General features: G+C 40.7%; 1 protein-coding gene and 1 long non-coding RNA gene across 46 annotated transcripts in view; one reads left to right on the top strand and one right to left on the bottom strand.

Moving 5' to 3' along the window:
• The window catches only part of LOC127537214 (NACHT, LRR and PYD domains-containing protein 12-like), a 153,219-nt gene that overhangs the window by 24,850 nt on the left and 106,749 nt on the right, over positions 1–21,620 (bottom strand). For 15 of the 43 annotated variants that reach the window (XM_051959267.1, XM_051959269.1, XM_051959270.1 and 12 more), the window contains 3 exons: positions 16,331–16,504; positions 6,378–6,551; positions 4,062–4,235 (listed from right to left, as the gene is read on the bottom strand). The exons of 6 other annotated variants lie outside the window; for them this stretch is intronic. In XM_051959267.1, coding sequence (XP_051815227.1) covers positions 4,062–4,235; positions 6,378–6,551; positions 16,331–16,504 — 522 coding nt within the window. Of the gene's footprint in view, positions 1–1,010; positions 3,137–3,286; positions 3,334–3,719; positions 3,894–4,061; positions 4,236–6,377; positions 6,552–16,330; positions 16,505–21,620 lie in introns of those variants that run through there. 22 more of the 43 variants (XM_051959273.1, XM_051959280.1, XM_051959290.1 and 19 more) reach the window with 13 other exon arrangements.
• The window catches only part of LOC127537218 (uncharacterized), a 116,489-nt gene continuing 110,138 nt past the window's right edge, over positions 15,270–21,620 (top strand). The window contains exon 1 of one of the 3 annotated variants that reach the window (XR_007946839.1): positions 15,270–15,897. This is a non-coding gene — a long non-coding RNA (uncharacterized LOC127537218). The remainder of the gene's footprint in view (positions 15,898–21,620) is intronic. The other 2 variants (XR_007946837.1, XR_007946838.1) reach the window with 2 other exon arrangements.

Raw genomic sequence — 21,620 nt, 5'->3', positions numbered from 1 at the left:
GGTTGCTAAACAATGTTTGCACCATGTTGTAGTCAGAGGGACCTACCACCACCTACTGGCCTTTTTTGGTATTACTATAATCTGCAGTCTGAGTTTGCAAAGGCAGATGTCTTCATTTCTTCTTAGTTAGCTGGATTGTACCCCGAGCCAAAAGCACAAATATTCAGATTGAGGATTATTTTTCACTTTAAGCCTGGATATGAGACACTAGAATGACGGAAACAGCCACAGCAGGCAGCAGAGAGAACACACATGGTTCTGCAGCGTGTTGATGAACATCTGCTTTTAGCTCCACAGTCTGCTGCTGCTCAGTTGGGACGACTCATTGATCTGAGACTCACATTTCTGTGCACATTTTATTTACCTTTGTTTTATTTACTTTATAAAACTTCAGGAAGCTCTTTATTGATTTAAATTTTCAGTGAACTTTCTAAGAGATGCTGCTGAGCCTGGAAACTCCCTGAACTTTGAACTTAAAACAAAGACAGTGAAAGATAAAATAACATTTCAGTTTTATTGAAATTTTGGAAAACTTTGACTGTAGAAAACTTTGGGGAGCTGTTTATTTGTTGAATTCTACATTGAACTTTCTGAGACATGCTGCTGAGCCTGGGAGCTCCCTGCACTTTGTTAGGATTTTGAAACCAAGATGTCTGTTGTCTAAGATAAAAAAAACAACTTTTAACATGTTGCAAATGTAAAAAGCTGTTTAATAAACATGTGATTAAAGGCATTTAAACCAAGTTAAGGGTTGGAGTTTGTATGAATCAAAGTTTTGACGCCAATATTTACACTTTTACTGCAAATGAATATCGGCTCCAAATATCAGTTATCGGCCTCCTTGATGACTAATAATCGGTATCGGCCCTGAAAAAACCATATGGGTCTGTCTGTAGTCTGAACACATTGCTCTGTGAAGTGGAAACAATCCTTAATAATCACCAGATCACCACCACGTCCTCTGAGCCTTTGATTTAGACGTCATGGGGGCAGAACTGGTGGACACTAGCGAGGATTCAAAAGGACTTTATTAAACAAAGCAGGAACTAAATCAATACAGAAATGTTCAAACTGGACTGAGGAGAAAATAAACCAAACTCATTCCAGAAACAAACAAAACTGCTGCGACTGCAAAAACAAACAACTAAGTTCAAAAGAGGAAACATACAAAAAACAACCTGAAACTGGATAAACTGAACAAAGAAACTGATGAAACAGGAGGAAGTGAACTAACAGGACAAGACAAAGTGTCCAGAACAGTCTGATGCAGCTCTGAGGAACAAACAAGTCCAACATCAGAACAGACCAGAGATCAGTTCAAAGGCTGCTCAACAAAACTATTCATTCCAAGGGCAGGATGGTAGGCAGGGGGGGCTGGTCGGTACATATAGATAAATATTTAACATCTCTAATATAGATGTAAATATTGATCTGTGTGTTTGTTAACATTACAAGTGATGCAGATGTTTGTAATCTTTAATATCGTGGACGTTAGCGGCTAAAATGTTTCTTCTAACCACAGTTTATTCAGAACCTTCTCTTCAAAATGTTTATGAATTTAAAACACAAAAACTGCTTCTCTCATGTTTTAATGTGATTTTTGTTGGTAGAAGAGGTCGACACACTGAGAAAAAACATGAAATCCTGCTCTTTTATTATATTCCTGTTCAAACTAAGAATCATTTCACTCATTTTCAGAACATGTGATTTAATTCTTGTTGCTGAGACTCCAGCAGGAGGCGCCGTTCCTTCAGTCCACCAAGCACCAGAAATCTGTAAAAAACTGATTATTGATCAGAACTAAACGCTGCAGATTAGTTTTGAGTTTAGTTTTCAGACTGATTCAGCTTTTACATTCATATTTCTGTAGTTCTGCAGCTTCTTTTGTCCTGTTTTTAGAGAGAAAGTCTAAAATATGTGGAAGAATTTGGATTTCCTGTTGGATAAAAAGAGAGATTTAATAATAATGTAGGTTTGTCCTCATTGCTTCAAGACTAAAGTGCAGAAAAGAAACTAGAATGTCTGAATAGAAAGAATATTCTGATTAAAACACGTCGTGTTAACTGGATGTTTGTGTGATTTCTGTTTGCTTTGTGAAGGTTTTAAAACTCTGTGAGGTAAATAATCATCAGATGTTTTTACAGGAAAAGATTTTAAATGTCTGTTTGTTCTAAAAAGAAAAAAAGGAACAAATGAATACAATAACAATATTAGATTATAAAACAGTTTGCACACAAAAACCTGATTTTCACTGAACAATAATGTGTGAAAGTCTGTCAGCAGTTTGTAGATTCACTGCTTCCTCTCTGATTTCACACTTTGTGCAGCTCAAATGGTTTTAGTTCAAGTGAGCGTCAGAGGAACACCACATCCTGATTTTCACTCTCAACATTTGACTGGAAAAAGACAGAAACACCACATTTGGCTCCTGGAATAATCACAACTTCATCTTTGAAGAGGAAGAAGTTTACAAGGAATCATTTAGAAGGATTTCAGAAAGAAACAGATTTAATCCATGAATGTGAAAACATGTTTGTGAGGGACAGAGTCATGGAGAGACTGAACTCTCTGTTCAACACTGTTTCTCTGACAGGAGGAGACTCTGGAGACTGAACTCAGCACAGAAACACTGAGGAACCAAACCAGATCCCAAATCCAGGATAGAGAGTTTCAGTGAATGTGGTGTTGAAGGTGTGGAGGAGGATCAGAGAGTCAGAGGAGACTCTGTAGAAGGACAGAGTTCCAGCAGGAACGTCCACATAAACTGAAACTCTGTGAGAGACTGAGGAGGACCTGATGGATGTTTGACTGTTATTGTGTCTGACAGAGTAACCATCATAATCAGAGCAGATCAGACTCCAGGACTGATCATTAAATCCAAACACACAGTCACCACTGTCTCCTTTCCTTCTGATTCCTCTGTAACTCACTGATATATGAACATCTCCTCTCCACTCCACCTCCCAGTAACAGCGACCAGTCAGACCAGTTCTACACAGCAGCTGAGGCCAGTCAAACCTGTCTGGATGATCAGGATACCACTGATTCACCTCCACATGTCTCACCTTTCTGTTGTTGTCAGACAGTTTGAGTTCTCTGTTTACTGTGTTTGTGTCGACGGTGAGTTGACAGGAATCTGATGGAGAGAACAAACACAACACAGCTGCAGTTATTGATGGATCATGTGATCAGTATTAAAGCTTTGATGATGACCTCAGAGATGTGACACTTTGAAGATGCTTGAATGTGCTGCTTTGTTTCCATCAATCCATTAAAACACACTTACACTTCCTCAGACCTGGTGTCAACCATCGGACTCCAGCAGGCGTCACCCTGAAAGGAGGAGGACGGTCAGAGCAGCAGAGACTCTTTCAGCAGCACACATGGACGTTACATGGCTCTCACACTGTTCCACTGATAAAGGACCAGTCCAACATGGAGACACAGACACCTGAATGCAGCATCTCTAAAGTCCTGTCCTGTGCTGGTCACGTTCCAGCTCAGTTTGAACTCATTATTCAGCTTTACTCATTTATGGTTCCTCTTTTCATCGAGCTAAGCTATCAGGTTGCCCTGCTTCCTGTCTTTGAGCTAAGCTACGCTAACAGTTTCCTCTTCCCTTCAGTCATGGTGTGTAGCTGAGCTAACAGTGTTCTTCTGCTTCCACTCTTTGTGTTAAGGTAGACTAAAAGGTTCTGAGAGTGTCTGTCTGTCTGTACCTGAGAGTTTCCAGTCTACCGTGTGGATCCTCCAGTTTGGCCGACAGCATCTTCTCTCCTGAGTCTCCTGGATGGTTGTAGCTCAGGTCCAGCTCTCTCAGATTTGAGGGGTTGAAGCTCAGAGCTGAGGCCAGAGAAGCACAGCCTTCCTCTGTGACCAGACAGCCTGACAGCCTGCACACACAAAACAACACAAACCTGATGGACAACACTTGGCTGGATGTTTCTCACTCTTTGTTTTCTTCTTTGTCTTTCTGCTACATTTTGGTGCAGATTTGATGCATCTGAAGCAAATAAAGAATCAATCTTTCATTTTCTTTCACTTTCAAAGTGTGTCCTGACCTGAGAGCTTCCAGTTTACAGTGTGGACTCTCCAGTCCAGCAGAAAGACTCTCCACTCCTGAATCCTGCAGGTTGTTGTTAGTCAGGTCCAGCTCTGTCACACTGGAGGACTGGGAGCTGAGGACTGAGGACAGAGCTCCACAGCTTCTCTCTGACAGATTACAGCCACTCAGTCTGAAGAGACAAAGACAAGAAAAGAAGTAAAACATTAAGTACAGTATTTTCTGTCCTGTTGAAAAGACAGCAGTGAATTTAACAACAAATACATCCCACGATGTCCAGAATACAGCAGCAGTAAGTCCACCTATCAGGTGATCAGGAATCACAGAGTCATCAGGATCAATCAGAATCTCTGCTGGTGAGAAGGTGGACTGTTCAGGTGGTCAAACATTTGAACATTGTTCTCCACATCTTCTCCTTCCTGCTTCTTGTCCAACAGCTGAACTGCAGAGTTTAGTCATCGAACAAACATCAAACACTAAAGGTTTGTTCTGGTGTTTCCTTTTCATCAGCGTCTATCTGGAACATTCTATTTTGTAAAATGGTGGAAACTAAAACAGAACCTGGAACCAAGACTCTACAGGTTCTTACAGGTTCTGGTTCTGTGATGCAGGTTCCAGGTTTTTAAGTTCCTGTAGTGAAGAGGCCTCATTAAGAGAATCTAGTGCTAAAGGTCAGTAACCAGTGGCGTGCACAGACATTTTGGGGGGCAGGTGCTCAGTGGAAAAAAAAGGGCACCTTGTGCAGCGTGTAGAACCATCAGCTGTCTGAATATAACAGCGTGAGATTTGAACAAATAACAAAATCAGGAACACATTTTCCATAACGGCATTCATTTTAACATCTTAATAATGACACACAAAGAGTCACTAAAACATTGTACCTTAAAAATTGGTAAATTAAAAGAGATCCACAATATCAAGACTGATTCCTGACATTAGGCTACAACAAGGCAGAAAACTACTTTTTCTTTTTGTCATTTAGCAAATTAGTCACAGCAAGTGTTGCCTCAACCTACTGCAGGCTAATAATAAACCTACACAAAGTAAATATTCAGTTATAGTGTACAGATCATATGCTGTACCAATTCACCAAATAACACTGGTTGTGAGGTCATCGTCATCACGTTATGTCTGTTAATGGATTATTATTATGGGTAGCGTCGAGCTTGTTAAGCAGGCGGGCAGCTGGCTAATTTAGGCACGGTTGTTTAGCGCTACATGAGACAGGCTACTTCACAACAGAGACAAACTGGAAAAGCACTCAGAGAGCGCAGTACTCTGCCAAGGCTGCTCAGTGAGTACAGGCATGTGTTATGCATGTACATGTTATGTATTCATACCAAATCACATGTAAATTACTTTTATAAAGGTCTGTTGATCAGTTCATCACTTTTGGCAAGCCTTTGTTTTGCTACTATTAAAATAACTGTTCCCTCCATGCTTTTATTTTGAGGGTGTATTTTTAATGGTAAGGGCTTTTATTTTGTAGCCATTCCAGCGGCACAGGAAGTGTTTATCTAAGAAGAGGTTTCTTGACATGACGAAGACGCTGCTGAAAAGTCAAAAAATTCACATAAAGATGAAAGGAAACGGTTCCACTGTTGCTGTCTAGTAAAGGATGTGTTTAAACTTAGAAGCAGCTGGAATGGAGACAAGAAAGGAGGGAAGGACAGGAAGGTGAATTTATGTTCAAAATAGGGCTGAACATAAATAAAGGCTTTGTGAACCATCAGGAGCTTCACCATTGTCTGTCTGGGGTTTGCTTCATACATGACCTAAATATGTAGCAGGACTCAGAAACAGCCCACAGTTTAATCATTTGGGCCAAATCCATGAGTCCGTTTTTGAGTAACGTTTCACACAGACAGACAAACAGATTAACAGATTCACAGACAAACGTACGATGATCGTTACATAACTCTGCCGTTCCTTGGTGGAGTAATAAATGCACCGTGTGGCAACTGAGGCTTATGAACAAAACACTGGATTCATTTAGGTGTTACCTGGATGGTGGTGTTCACGTTACGAGATGGGGCGAGTCACAGCACGGGTCATGTGTGTGTGTGTGTCGGTGTGTGTGTTTAATGTTTACTTTTTTTAGAACGTTGAGACATGGAGGGCACCTGCTTGATACTGAGGGTAAGGGGCAGCTGCTCTAGCACCACCTGGTGTCTATCTGTGCACATCACTGTCAGTAACAGAACTGATGTGAGTCATACAAATACAGAAAACCTCCCACCTCAGCTGTTCTGTTCATCATGAATAAAAACACATTTTAAATGGTCATCAGTTGAACAGGTTGATGAGTCCTGACCTGAGAGCTTCCAGTTTACAGTGTGGACTCTCCAGTCCAGCAGAAAGACTCTCCACTCCTGAATCCTGCAGGTTGTTGTTACTCAGGTCCAGCTCTGTCACACTGGAGGACTGGGAGCTGAGGACTGAGGACAGAGCTCCACAGCTTCTCTCTGACAGATTACAGCCACTCAGTCTGAAGAGACAAAGACAAGAAAAGAAGTAAAACATTAAGTACAGTATTTTATGTTCTGTTGAAAAGACAGCAGTGAATTTAACAACAAATACATCCCACTATGTCTAGAATACAGCAGCAGGGTTGGGGCGCTGTCGAGCGATGAGCGAGTAGGACATAGTCCTCAATAGCTCTGCCAATTTCGATTTAAAACTTCATTTTTTACAAAAACCAACTTCATTTTTTTTTTTATCTCCGGGAGAAAGATTAAAGCCACTACGACCTACAACAGCGGGAAACACGCAGGGTTCCCAAGGACACCAAGTTTAAACTTCAACACGCAAGTAGTTCAGAAAAAGACGTTCTAACTAGAATCAGTGTTGTACATTCCAATGAGGTCTTTGCTTACTGTTAATAAGTTTTCTCTCAATAATTTGTTGGAATGTTTATTTTACTCATTTGTTATTATTAATACTATTATCATTTAATCTAAACTTCATAGATAATTTCTACATAAGATACAACCCTGGGCCACTCCTATGTGTTAGTTGGAAAATTAATGCATTAAGGGACCTTCTAAGGCTCACTATTTGTGTTAACTGTTGGTTTTTGGCCGAACTTATTCAGGCTGAGCTATAATTGTTGGTTATGCTTAGGATCAAGATTAGTTCGGTGACTGAGTTTACAGGACTTGTCCGTCGTTTGAATCTTTTTATGTTTTTTTTTTGTTGTGGGGTTTTGTGAAGGTGAGGGAGGTTGCTGCTCTGAATGCACTATTGTAAGACAAGGTACCGAAATGCACATTTTTCAGAAATATACACACGTGGACAAAATTGTTGGTACCCCTCAGTTAAAGAAGGAAAAACCCACAATTCTCACTGAAATCACTTGAAACTCACAAAAATAACAATAAATAAAAATTTATTGAAAATTAAATAATCAAAATCAGCCATCACTTTTGAATTGTTGATTAACATAATTATTTAAAAAAAACAAACTAATGAAATAGGGCTGGACAAAAATGATGGTACCCATAACTTAATATTTTGTTGCACAACCTTTTGAGGCAATCACTGCAATTAAACGATTTCTGTATTTGTCAATGAGCGTTCTGCAGCTGTCAACAGGTATTTTGGCCCACTCCTCATGAGCAAACAGCTCCAGTTGTCTCAGGTTTGATGGGTGTCTTCTCCAAATGGCATGTTTCAGCTCCTTCCACATATGTTCAATGGGATTCAGATCTGGGCTCATAGAAGGCCACTTTAGAATAGTCCAACGCTTTTCTCTCAGCCATTCTTGGGTGTTTTTGGCTGTGTGTTTTGGATCGTTGTCCTGTTGGAAGACCCATGACCTGCGACTGAGACCAAGCTTTCTGACACTAGGCAGCACATTTCTCTCCAGAATGCCTTGATAGTCTTCAGATTTCATCGTACCTTGCACACTTTCAAGACACCCTGTGCCAGATGCAGCAAAGCAGCCCCAAAACATCACTGAGCCTCCTCCATGTTTCACCGTAGGGACAGTGTTCTTTTCTTCGTATGCTTGGTTTTTGAGTCTATGAACATAGAGTTGATGTGCCTTACCAAAAAGCTCCAGTTTGGTCTCATCTGTCCAAAGGACATTCTCCCAGAAGCTTTGTGGCTTGTCAACATGCATTTTTGCAAATTCCAGTCTGGCTTTTTTATGAGTTTTTTTCAGCAGTGGTGTCCTCCTTGGTCGTCTCCCATGAAGTCCACTTTGGCTCAAACAACGACGAATGGTGCGATCTGACACTGATGTACCTTGGCCTTGGAGTTCACCTTTAATTTCTTTGGAGGTTGCTCTGGGCTCTTTGGATACAATTCCAACGATCCGTCTCTTCAATTTGTCATCAATTTTCCTCTTGCGGCCACGTCCAGGGAGGTTGGCTACTGTCCCGTGGGTCTTGAACTTCTGAATAATATGAGCCACTGTTGTCACAGGAACTTCAAGCTGTTTAGAGATGGTCTTATAGCCTTTACCTTTAAGATGTTTGTCTATCATTTTTTTTCGGATGTCCTGGGACAATTCTCTCCTTCGCTTTCTGTTGTCCATGTTCAGTGTGGTACACACCTTTTCACCAAACAGCAGGGTGACTACTTGTCTCCCTTTAAATAGGCAGACTGACTGATTATGAGTTTGGAAACACCTGTGATGTCAATTAAATGACACACCTGAGTTAATCATGTCACTCTGGTCAAATAGTTTTCAATCTTTAATAGAGGTACCATCATTTTTGTCCAGGCCTGTTTCATTAGTTTGTTTTTTTAAATAATTATGTTAATCAACAATTCAAAAGTGATGGCTGATTTTGATTATTTAATTTTCAATAAATTTTTGTTTATTGTTACTTTTGTGAGTTTCAAGTGATTTCAGTGAGAATTGTGGGTTTTTCCTTCTTTAACTGAGGGGTACCAACAATTTTGTCCACGTGTGTAAGTGGCTATGAGCATGACAGTAGATAAGATGCCGGAAGGAACAACTTCAAATGGGATCATAAAGTTCTGTACTTGGAATGTGAATGGCATTAATGAGCCTGTTAAACGAGGGAAGGTACTCTCATATCTCAGAGAAATGCAGGCTGATATAATTTTTTTTACAAGAAACGCATTTGACAAACAAAGCCCACCAGAAAATTTCAGCCAAATGGATTAATCAGGTCTATCACTCTAATTTTGCTGCCAAGGCCAGAGGGGTGGCTATAGTGATACGAAAAAATGTCCCCTTTTTACATCACTCCACCATTGCAGATAAGGAAGGGAGGTATGTTTTAGTGACAGGCGAGATTCAGTCCACTCCAATTACACTTCTTAATATATGTGGGCCTAATTGGGATGACCCAGAGTTTTTTAAGAGGATTTTCCGTTTAATTCCTGATTTTTCCACTTCAAACCTAGTAATTGGAGGTGACTTTAATTTGGTATTAGATTCATATTTAGACAGATCGTCTACCAAAAGAACACCTACTTCTAATGCAGCAAATTTTTTGAACTCATATATTCAAAATACAAATCTGTTTGATGTGTGGAGAATTCTTAACCCAGCAGGCAGAGAGTATTCGTTTCATTCTCAGGTGCATAACGTTTATACGAGAATCGATTATTTCTTGCTGGATGGGAAACTCATCTCCACAGTTCAGGAAGCAAAATATCATAACCTCGTCATTTCTGATCATTGCCCTGTCACCATTTCACTGGAGCTGCTTGAAATGATGAATTCACGCCGATCTTGGAGGTTCAATCCCCAACTTCTTGTGAGGAGAAAATTTTGCGAGTACCTGAAGACCCAAATTAAGTTTTTTTTTTTAATGAATGATAAAGATGATATTTCACCTGTTCTACTTTGGGAAACATTTAAAGCTTACATAAGGGGCTGTGTCATATCTTATCAGTCCTCACAAAAGAAATTGAATAATATTAAACGAATGCAATTAGAGGAAGAAATAAAAAAGTTGGATGCAGAAAATGCTGCACAACCATCTGGTGAGAAACATAATAAAATTTCTGCTTTAAAATATGAATTGAATAATATTCTTTCAGGGAGGATCTCTGGGGCCTTCACGCACATTAAACAGTGTTACTTTGAATTTGGGGATAAGCCCCATAAATTATTGGCAAGACAGCTACGGAAGAGGGAAAATGACAGAACTATTCACTGCATACAATCTCAATCGGGCGCCTCCGTTTTCTCACAAAAAGATATTAATGCTACTTTCAAACAATTGTATGAAAAATTGTATACCTCACAAACCCATGCTCCGCCAGAGGTCAGAGCACAGTTTTTGGAGAAGTGTAATCTCCCTGTTCTTTCTCTGGAAGACAGTGACCTTCTTGACAGAGAATTCACATGAGGAAATAATTAAAACAATTAACTCCTTAAAGAGTGGTAAAAGCCCTGGACCAGATGGGATTTGCACTGAGTTTTACAAAAAATTTAGTGCCATCTTAGCTCCATACCTTCTGAAAATGTATAATTCAGCGCTCAAAGCCGGTACATTTCCTTCATCTCTTAATGAAGCGGTAATCATTCTTATTCCTAAGAAAGGGAAGGATCTTAAACAGGTTGGGTCATATAGACCGATTTCCTTATTAAACTCCGATCTCAAGATATTAGCCAAATCCCTAGCAAGAAGATTAAGTCCAAATGTGGCGAAACTGGTACATTCAGATCAAACTGGGTTCATCCAGAACAGGCAGCTCTTTCACAATTTCAGGCGTCTTCTAAACATCATTTACTCTCCCAAACTTTCTGATTTGGAGGATCTGTTCATTTTGAGTTTTGATGCCGAAAAGGCCTTTGATTGTGTGGAGTGGCCCTACTTAATTGCCGTACTGGAGAAATTTGATTTGGAGGTAGATTTATTTCTTGGATAAAACTATTGTACTCCGACCCTAATGCCAGAATTCTCACCAACCAGAATATTTCAGATACATTTAAACTATATAGAGGGACTCTGCAGGGGTGCCCGCTAAGCCCACTGTTGTTCACGTTAGTCCTGGAACCCCTGGCTGAAGCAATTAGAACACACTCAGGAATTCATGGTTACAACACAGAATTTACATCAAACAAAATTTCACTTTATGCGGACGACATTTTATTGTATGTAACGCAGCCCAAATCATCAATTCCCATTCTGCTTGAGATAGTTGAATTATTCAGTTCCTTTTCGGGTTATAAAGTCAATTGGAACAAAAGCGAACTTATGCCAATACGTTGTAAAGACCCAACTATCCTAACACAGATTCCGTTTAAACTAGCCCTTGAAGAGTTGACATATTTAGGAATACAAATAACCAAGAAGGATAACTTACTGTTCAAGGCTAATTATGCAGTGTTACCAGACAAATTCAAAGCAAAGATAGAATTTTGGAAGACACTACCAATTTCAATGATAGGTAGGGTAAATGCAGTCAAAATGATCTTTTTGCCTCAATTACTTTATCTTTTTTAAAAATTTGCCCATATATCTTAAGAAAACATTCTTCAAAGAATTGGACTCTATAATTCTCTCTTTTATTTGGAATAACAAACCTCATAGAATTAAAAAAGGTCACCTATGCAAACAGAAAAGAAAGGGAGGATTGGCTTTGCCAGATTTTATGCGTTATTACTGGGCCTCAACTATTCTCTACATCACTTACTGACTGGATGAGACATTACTTTCTGACACATGGTTATATGTAGAACGTGAAGACTGTCTACCTTATTCACTTGGGGCTTTATTACTGTCTCCCATTAATAAAAAAAAAATCACTGTATAGTCATAACCCAATCATACACAATACTATTTTAATTTGGCGACAGATCTCCAAACAACTCAAGCTTAGACCCTTATCATTTAGACTGCCTTTAACAGCCAATCCGGCATTCCCGCCTTCTCTCACAGATGGTGGTTTTGATCGGTGGAGGGAAATGGGACTGTGCAGTGTGGGGGACCTTAACTTTCAGGGTATTTTTGCTTCATTTCGGCAGCTCCAGGAGAATTATGAAATTCCAAAGACAGACTTTTTTCGGTATCTTCAGGTTCGACATTTTGTCAAAGCACACCTTCATAACTTTGCAAATGCTGAGCCAGATAAACTTGATCTTTGTTTCAGTAAGAGTGTACTAGGAAAGCATTCCATCTCATCTTTATATGGAATATTACAAGATCTCGACCAGGTGAATACAGATCCAATTAAAGCAAAGTGGGAGGAAGAATTAGGCTTGGAGATTTCGGGAGAAACCTGGGAAAGGGCATTGCAGTTTGTCAACCAATGTACTCTCAATGCAAGACACCATCTGATACAGTTTAAAATCATCCACAGGTTACATTACTCAAAAGTGAAACTGAATAAAATCTATCCAGATCTATCACCTATTTGTGAAAAATGCAAACACACAGAAGCCGATTTACTGCACAGTTTCATCTTATGTTCAAAATTACAAGGATTCTGTTTGGAAATTTTTTCTTTTTTCACAAAAATTTTGAAAGTGCAAATGAAGCCTGATCCTGTTATGATTTTATTTGGTGTCTCAGAAACCTCAAAAAAACCTTTCGAAAGCTCAACATTCTGTATTATCTTATGGCCTTCTATTTGCCAAGAAATTGATTTTACAGCACTGGAAAGGGGAGGGACTCCCGTCTTTTAGCCACTGGATCGCGATACTAACAGATACCCTCCATCTAGAGAAAATTAGATACGTCCTTGGTGACAGACTGGAGGAATACACAAAGATCTGGAGGCCATTAATCACCTTTTTAAAAGGAAGATAGATTGTTAGTCACACAATCAACATCGATATAAATTAATCATTACTGTATTATTGGGCAGCATACCTCAGGGCTGGGAGGGTGGGTGGATTTGCTTGTTTTATAATTTCTATTATTATTTATTTTATTTTATTATTTTTTAATTAAGTTTGGTCTGTTGTCTACCATATTATTGCTTCTTATATTAATTTGATTTGATTGTCCTGTAATGTTAATTCTCACCTTTTTATGTTGTGTGTGTAAATATTTATGGAAAAGTTCAAGGGAACCTTTTTTTTTGTACAATTTGCCATACTTGTGTGAACCTGTTTCTCGCTTCCCTAATAAAATATTTGAAAAACTAGAATACAGCAGCAGTAAGTCCACCTATCAGGTGATCAGGAATCACAGAGTCATCAGGATAAATCAGAATCTCTGCTGGTGAGAAGGTGGACTGTTCAGGTGGTCAAACATCTGAACATTGTTCTCCACATCTTCTCCTTCCTGCTTCTTGTCCATCAGCTGAACTGCAGAGTTTAGTCATCGAACAAACATCAAACACTAAAGGTTTGTTCTGGTGTTTCCTTTTCATTGACGTCTATCTGGAACATTCTATTTGTAAAACAGTGGAAACAAAAACAGAACCTGGAACCAAGACTGTACAGGTTCTTACAGGTTCTGGTTCTGTGATGCAGGTTCCAGGTTTTTAAGTTCCTGTAGTGAAGAGGCCTCATTAAGAGAAACTAGTGCTAAAGGTCAGTAACCAGTGACGTGCACAGACATTTTGGGGGGCAGGTGCTCAGTGGAAAAAAAAGGGCACCTTGTGCAGCGTGTAGAACCATCAGCTGCCTGAATATAACAGTGTGAGATTTGAAAAAATAACAAAATCAGGAACACATTTTCCATAACGGCATTCATTTTAACATCTTAATAATGACACACAAAGGGTCAATGAAACATTGTACCTTAAAAATTGGTAAATTAAAAGAGATCCACAATATCAAGACTGATTCCTGACATTAGGCTACAACAAGGCAGAAAACTACTTTTTCTTTTTGTCATTTAGCAAATTAGTCACAGCAAGTGTTGCCTCAACCTACTGCAGGCTAATAATAAACCTACACAAACTAAATATTCATGTTGATGGATCATTTCCGATGGATGAAATATTTAATAAAAAATGACCTTGTGCTGAGTACAGGCGTGTGTTATGCATGTGTAACACGTAGTAGAATCAGTGCAGCCAAAAAAAAAAGGTGAATGTGAACTACTACGATAGGGAGCTAAATCTCAAAAAAAAAAAATAACACAACTTAGTATATATATATATATATATATGGGCTTTGTCTCAAACAATGGTAACATTAGGTTCGCTCTCGAAGGATAATTGGACAAGGACAATATTTTAGTGAACAGCTTTCATTGAACATTTATTATTAAAATGATAAACCTTAAATGATAACTGGTCATAAATGACCATTCAACTCAGCACAAATCCCAACCGAACAGTAACAGTAAGTGTAAACGATTTTCTACCAAGTGCACTTGGAAAACAATAGGAGAAAATTTTTAAAAAATGGACAATGCGATGATGTGTGGTGTGTGTGTGTGTGTGGGTTCAGTTCAGTTCAGTTTAGTTCAGTTCATCTACCCGGGTAGTATGATTTTGTTTGAAATGTCTTAGCTGGATTTCAGAAGAGACGAGTTTCTCCTTTTTCCTTGCCGCACAATAAAGCAGAGTCGAGGTCTCCACCCTCCACGCATGTTGATCCACTCCTCACTTTAGAAGCTCACTGGAACCTGGCTCGCCGTTCAGCATCCACTTCAACCAGTATCAAAAAAACCCAACCTGCATACAGCAGTAGTTTTACAATTACAATCTAAATCTCTCCATTCACTGTACAGTTAATGTCTCTCTATTTCTGAAGCATGAATTCAGTGATAATAGAAAACACAACACATAAAGCTGTGTAAATGGATGAACTCAATAGCATTAGCTTTCAGTAACCACATCACAGAATTCACTATATTTTCATCAACATATCACAAGACAAAATCATTGTCTGTCTCCGATTGTTTTTTTTTTTTTTTAAAAACTTTCATCTACCTCAATAACCGAATGCACAATGCGGCATACAGACACGCCGTAACATCACCTCGTGGTGAAATTCGCTAGCATGCTAAGCTAGTGCAAGATAAAAGCGGACTCACCGGAGCTTAATCCAACGAAAACAATCAGAAAGATATCACTCAGCGGTTTATCTCTGCTCTTTCAGCGGGAAAAGTCTCCACAGCTCAAAAACTCCAAGGAAAAATGCCTGGAACTAAACTTTTTAGAGAAGTTACCAGCTTAACACGATCCGATGGAAATATGTCTTGCTCTCGTCTCTGCCGTAATTAAAAGTAAAAGAAGAGCTCTGCAGCGCTACAGCGCACTCTGCTGGTGCAACAAGAAAACTACACTGAGTTAACCCTATAAATACTGCCACTTACTGTGTAGTGCAATTTATGGGCGTTACACATGTACATTTTTTCAAGATGGCACCGTGCTAGCGGCAGCCAGTTACAGCAGCTCCTGTTAACTCTAAGTGTTTTTAGATATTTCTTGTAGTTTTTCTCTTTCCTTTTATTCTATTCTTCAAGTGGGTGCACCGCATTTGTACAGGGCAGCAATGGCTGTACAAGTGGCGCTTCCCCTACTTTTTCTACTCTTTATTTTGGAACTTTTTTGTTTCTCAACTGGCAACCCGTTCAAACATGGCGCCATTGTTTACAGTCGGGATCAGCTGTTGGCGCTGAGCCAGGCTAGGCAGCCGCAATGGGAGAGACCGAACATCCCAGCGGAGCTGCGGAGGAGAGGATGCAGAGCAGGAGCGAAACACCAGGAGAAGAGGAGACGCTACAAGCCGTCTGTTCCATCTGTAATAATGGGAAATGTGAGGTCTCTCCCGAACAAGATGGAAGAGCTTACGGCGCTGACCAGGCAGGAGTGGGAGTATAGAGAGAGCAGTCTCTTGATGTTTACCGAGTCATGACTGAAAGAACAGACCCCGGACTCAATTATAAATCTGGATGGTTTACATCTCGTCAGAGCGGACTGTGACGTGAGGGAGAGCGGTAAGAGGAAGGGAGGGGGTCTGGCGATGTATGTGAATGAGAGATGGTGTAATGTTGGGCACATTAGCGATAAATGCACCGTGTGGCTTGGCAACTGAGGCTTATGAACAATACACTTGATTAATTTAGGTGTTAACTGGATGGTGGTGTTCACGTTATGAGATGGGACGAATCACAGCACGGGTCATGTGTGTACGTTTAATGTTTACATTTTTTTTATAACGTTGAGACGTGGAGGGCACCTGCTTGATACTGAGGGTAAGGGGCAGGTGCTCTAGCACCACCTGGTGTCTATCTGTGCACGCCACTGTCAGTAACAGAACTGATGTGAGTCATACAAATACAGAAAACCTCCCACCTCAGCTGTTCTGTTCACCATGAATAAAAACACATTTTAAATGGTCATCATTTGAACAAATTGATGAGTCCTGACCTGAGAGCTTCCAGTTTACAGTGTGGACTCTCCAGTCCAGCAGAAAGACTCTCCACTCCTGAATCCTTCAGGTTGTTGTTAGTCAGGTCCAGCTCTGTCACACTGGAGGACTGGGAGCTGAGGACTGAGGACAGAGCTCCACAGCTTCTCTCTGACAGATTACAGCCACTCAGTCTGAAGAGACAAAAAGCAGATTATACTGATGAAACAGCTGGAAAATTAAAATTATCTTCAGTCTCCAACTACTTACAGAACTTTCTTGGAGGTTTTGACCACTGGCAGCAGCCTCAGAAGAACCTCCTCTGAAGCAGAGTATTTCTTCAGGTCAAACACGTCCAGATGTTCTCCTGATGACAGTAAGATGAAGACCAGAGCTGACCACTGAGCAGGAGACAATTTATCTGTGGACAGACGTCCTGATCTCAGGGACTGTTGGATCTCTTCCACCAGAGAAACATCCTTCAGTTCATTCAGACAGTGGAACAGATTGATGCTTCTCTCTGCGGACACGTTCTCACTGGTCTTCTTCTTGATGTACTCCACTGTTTTCTGATTGGTCTGTGAGAGACTTCCTGTCTGTGTCAGCAGGCCTCGTAGAAGATTCTGATTGGTTGGCAGTGACAGACCCAGGAGGAAGCGCAGGAACAAGTCCAGGTGTCCGTTGGGACTCTGTAAGGCCTCGTCCACAGCTCTCTGGTAGAAACGAGCTGATTTACTCTGGAACAGTTTAGACCAACGAGATGATGTTTGTTGTTCTTCTTCCAGCAGGTTGACTCCAGAGGTGATGAAGGTCTGATGGACATGAAGAGCAGCCAGAAACTCCTGAACACTCAGATGGACAAAGCAGAACACCTTGTCCTGGTACAGCCCTCTCTCCTCTTTAAAGATCTGTGTGAACACTCCTGAGTACACTGAGGCTGCTTCCATATCGATGCCACACTCTGTCAGGTCGGACTCATAGAAGATCAGGTTTCCTTTCTGCAGCTGCTCAAAAGCCAGTTTTCCCAGAGACTCAATCATCCTCCTGCTGTCTGTACTCCAGTGTGGATCTGTCTCAGCTCCTCCATCATACTTGACCTTCTTGACTTTGGTCTGAACCACCAGGTGGTGGATGAACATCTCAGTCAGGGTTCTGGGCAGATCTCCTCCCTCTCTGCTTCTCAGCAGCTCCTCCAGAACTGTAGCAGTGATCCAGCAGAACACTGGGATGTGGCACATGATGTGGAGGCTTCGTGATGTCTTCATGTGGGAGATGATGCTGCTGGCCTGCTCCTCATCTCTGCATCTCTTCCTGAAGTACTCCTCCTTCTGTGGGTCGGTGAACCCTCTCACCTCCGTCACCATGTCCACACAGTCAGGAGGGATCTGATTGGCTGCTGCAGGTCGTGTGGTTATCCAGAGGCGAGCAGAGGGAAGCAGATTCCCCCTGATCAGGTTTGTCAGCAGCACATCCACTGAGGTGGACTCTGTAACATCAGTCAGGACCTCATTGTTGTGGAAGTCCAGAGGAAGGCGACACTCATCCAGACCGTCAAAGATCAACACAACCTGGAAGTCTTCAAAGCTGCACATTCCTGCTGTTTTGGTTTCACTGAAGAAGTGATGAACAAGTTCCACCAAGCTCAACTTTTTCTCTTTCAGCACATTCAGCTCTCTGAAAGTCAATGGAAACATGAAGTGGATGTCCTGGTTGCTTTTGTCTTCAGCCCAGTCCAGAGTCAACTTCTGTGTTAACACTGTTTTCCCGATGCCAGCCACTCCCATTGTCATCATTGTTCTGATTGGTCCATCTCTTCCAGGTGAGCCTTTAAAGATGTCTTCTGGTCTGATGCTTCTTTCTGCTCTGTCTGCTTTCCTGGATGCTGCTTCAATCTGTCTGACCTCATGTTCATCATTGACCTCTGCAGTCCCTCCCTCTGTGATGTACAGCTCTGTGTAGATCTCATTCAGGAGGGTCGGCTGTCCTGCTTTAGCGATGCCCTCAAACACTCTCTGGAACTTCTTCTTCAGACCACATTTAAGTTTACGTCCACAAACTGCAGCAAGTTCTGAATGAAAACACAAGAAAGAAACAGTGAAGTAGAAGTAACCTGGATATTAAAGCACCAAAGTAGCAATAAAGTGTACATATTCTGAGACTTTAGTAAATGTTCTGTTGATCAGCAGCTTCAGTCTTTACGCAAATCCTCTTACTGCTCTGCAGACGGTCAGCCAGCTTCTCCTGCTTCATCCTCCTCAGGAACAACACTGTCATCTGCTCAAACATCTCTCTGCTGCTCCTCTCATCTTCATCATCACCCTCCAACTCCTCCTCATCCTCCCTCTGACTCTCTGAGCATTCTGGGTAATCTGGACTCACAACCTTCCGCATGTTCTTCAGCTCCTTCTTTACAAAAGTCACCATGTTTTTCTCCAGCAGCTGGAACAGAGAAATGTGTCAATGAGTCCATCAGAGTGAAATCATGGAGCCAAACATCAGATCCATGTTGGACACACTGACAGTCCACTGGTCTACAAAGAGCAGCATGGAGACGCCTGAACACAACAGATGGAGAACAACTTGTTGTCCATCAACTCACCATGAATATGGAGTCCAGGTGATGCTGCTGGACAGACTGAGCTCTGGGAACCTCTGAGTTCTGCTGCTCCACTCTGTGGATCAACATCAACAGTTAACTCTCAGTTTATCACACAGAGACAAACACCAGCTGAAGGTCCATGATGTTCATCAGAGATTCCAACATTAGTCTGTTTTCCACTGCAGGAACTTTCTGTTCATTTTGGCTCCACAAAAATCCGGCTTCATTCGTACAGATCTTTGTCATTCTTTCAGGTGTTTAACATCTGGTGATTGTTCAGGAAACATGCCCAGGTTAACTGGGGATAATCACAACTTAACAGAGGCTGCCTGGTTTATAACAAGACAGAAAACTAATTAATGTCTCACCAAGAAAACCTACAACATAGAAGCACGTCCTCTGTTATGTTTTGTGTTTGTCTGAGTTCAGTGTAACAGATCTACAGCAGAACTACAAGTGAAACTTTGGTTTGTTCACAGAAACACTCAGACCCTCAGTAGCCTTCCATCATAACAACACACAGCAGAACATTAGCTTGGTTTGATAAAATGAATTGGAACAAACTGAGACCACGCAGTCAAAACTACTCTCTCAGAAAACATGAACAACATACATTCAGTCCTCCTTCCTAACCCGTCATTTCAGAAAACGTTAACTGCTGACAATATTTTTTTTTAAATAGAAGTAAGGGGATTTGAATTCTGGTAAAAACAAACACTATATTTTATTCGCTCTACATAGTGAGCCATGAGCACTTACTGGATGTAATAAAATACAGTCAAATTTGAACATTACAGCAACAGATATTCCTGTTGGACACTGAAGAGATTGTGTTGCCAAATTTATATATTTATATGTCCTCCATGGTGGATTAGCAGCATGTCATTAAATCAATTACTGACAAACCACACAATTCACTCTCCAGCTACACACATTTCACTTTCAGATGTAGAAATCTGTAGCTCAAACTTTAACTCTGTCTCTCAGTTTCCAGCCTCACCACAAATTGGAAGTAAAAACAACTTCAGATATACTTGTCCATCTAATTATCTGTGAAATATTACAGCTGTCAGTACAGAGATAACCAGACAGTCATTGTGACAGGCCTTTATCAATCGTCCTTCAATATACTTTATTACTCTGACCAAAAGCATTAACTATAGAGACCATTACATCACTGACAAAGTTTTGTCTCAGACATTTGAATGATTTGTCAAATGATTGATGTTATTATCAGATAAGATTCAAATCTTTTCACTTTCTTGCGTAGGAATTTTCCAAAGGCCTCTGGAATTCCTGAGCTGATCAAACTCAGATAAGTTCTCTCTCCTCTTCAGCGCTGACCAACACCCATCTCTACAGGAAGATTGGGATAGTTGTATCTTTGTGTACTTTCATTCACAGGAAAGAAGACATTCAGACCTTCTGCTGAGGGATGGAGGTCCCTGCACCTGGAAGAACTTTTTTCTTTTGAAAAGACAATAACTATCACTTTATGCTGAAATGTTTTGTTGGACAAACACCCTAGTCCTGCTCTAACTAAACCACCCCCCTTCCAGAGACATCGCTGCCTGGCTCCGAAAGTCAAAAAATTTATGACTGCTGCTGAAGCACACAGACAGACAGAGAGACTGGAACTGAACTGAAACAAAAGAACACTTGCCAAATTAATATTTCTGATATGTATTTTGTTCTTTCAGGTTTATCAAAGTGACATGAAACCCTTCACCTATGGCATATTCAAAATTCACACTTCTATGTCTTATAGAACCAGAATTATTGATTTGTGAGATTTAATCTGATTTCTTCCTATTTAGGTCGAAAGGATGAATTCTTGTGTTTATTCATTACAAGATGTATGACATGTTATCGTATCTTCACTGTGACATATAGTTTAATATCCAAAAAGAACACAAACATATAGTGGAATTAAATATTCTAGCCTACTTGTTAATCTGCATAACCTGACATGTGTTTCACATTAACACAACTGAATTATGGTAAAGGAATAGACAGATGGCGTTTTTGTTCGTTTAATATCATATTTTAATCCATTCTGGAACATTCCTTCTTCTCTGCCTCTCTGTGAGAACAAAGAGAGTCAAATTGCTAGAGGTTCGCGCCGAAGCGTCCCTCCGCCTTGAGGTCCTCTCGACCCTCTTGGCCTGATATAAGCCGGACAACGCCCGGTCCCCTCTCTCTTACTCTCTTCCTGTTTCTTCCATCTCTGAAGATCCTATGATGCACAAGGTTCCCATTATTTTCTTCTAAAAGCGCGTTTTTCTCTATCTTCTGAAGTTTTTTGCTTCAAAGTCTAACTATTTTATCCTTTTTACTTTTTGTAACTTAAAGCTAGACATTAGGCTCATTCCAACGCCGAATTTTATCCGTTTAAATCCAAGAACTGATTTAGAACCAGCCTTTTTAAATCAAGTGACTCCCGATCAACCGGCTCCACTCAGCTGACCACACCGGAAATCTGCTGGGCCAGATTTCCCAGCATCGAACCGATCCACCTACAGCAGGACATCGAAGCGTCGCCACACGACCATACTACACTTCGGAACCAATAAAGTCCAAAGGCGTGGTAAAGAGTCATCGACCGCATAGTCCCAGCTCAAGACGGTTCACCTCAGTAAATCCAGCTGAGGTTGCTCTATTTGATCTGGGTGATGTACTAACTGCTTCATTCAAACGTTTATTATTTTATA

Source organism: Acanthochromis polyacanthus, chromosome 14 (assembly GCF_021347895.1).
Source record: "Acanthochromis polyacanthus isolate Apoly-LR-REF ecotype Palm Island chromosome 14, KAUST_Apoly_ChrSc, whole genome shotgun sequence".
In the NCBI taxonomy this organism is placed as follows: domain Eukaryota; kingdom Metazoa; phylum Chordata; class Actinopteri; family Pomacentridae; genus Acanthochromis; species Acanthochromis polyacanthus.
Note: the sequence above shows the minus strand (reverse complement) of the source record. Positions and strands in the feature narration are given on the sequence as shown.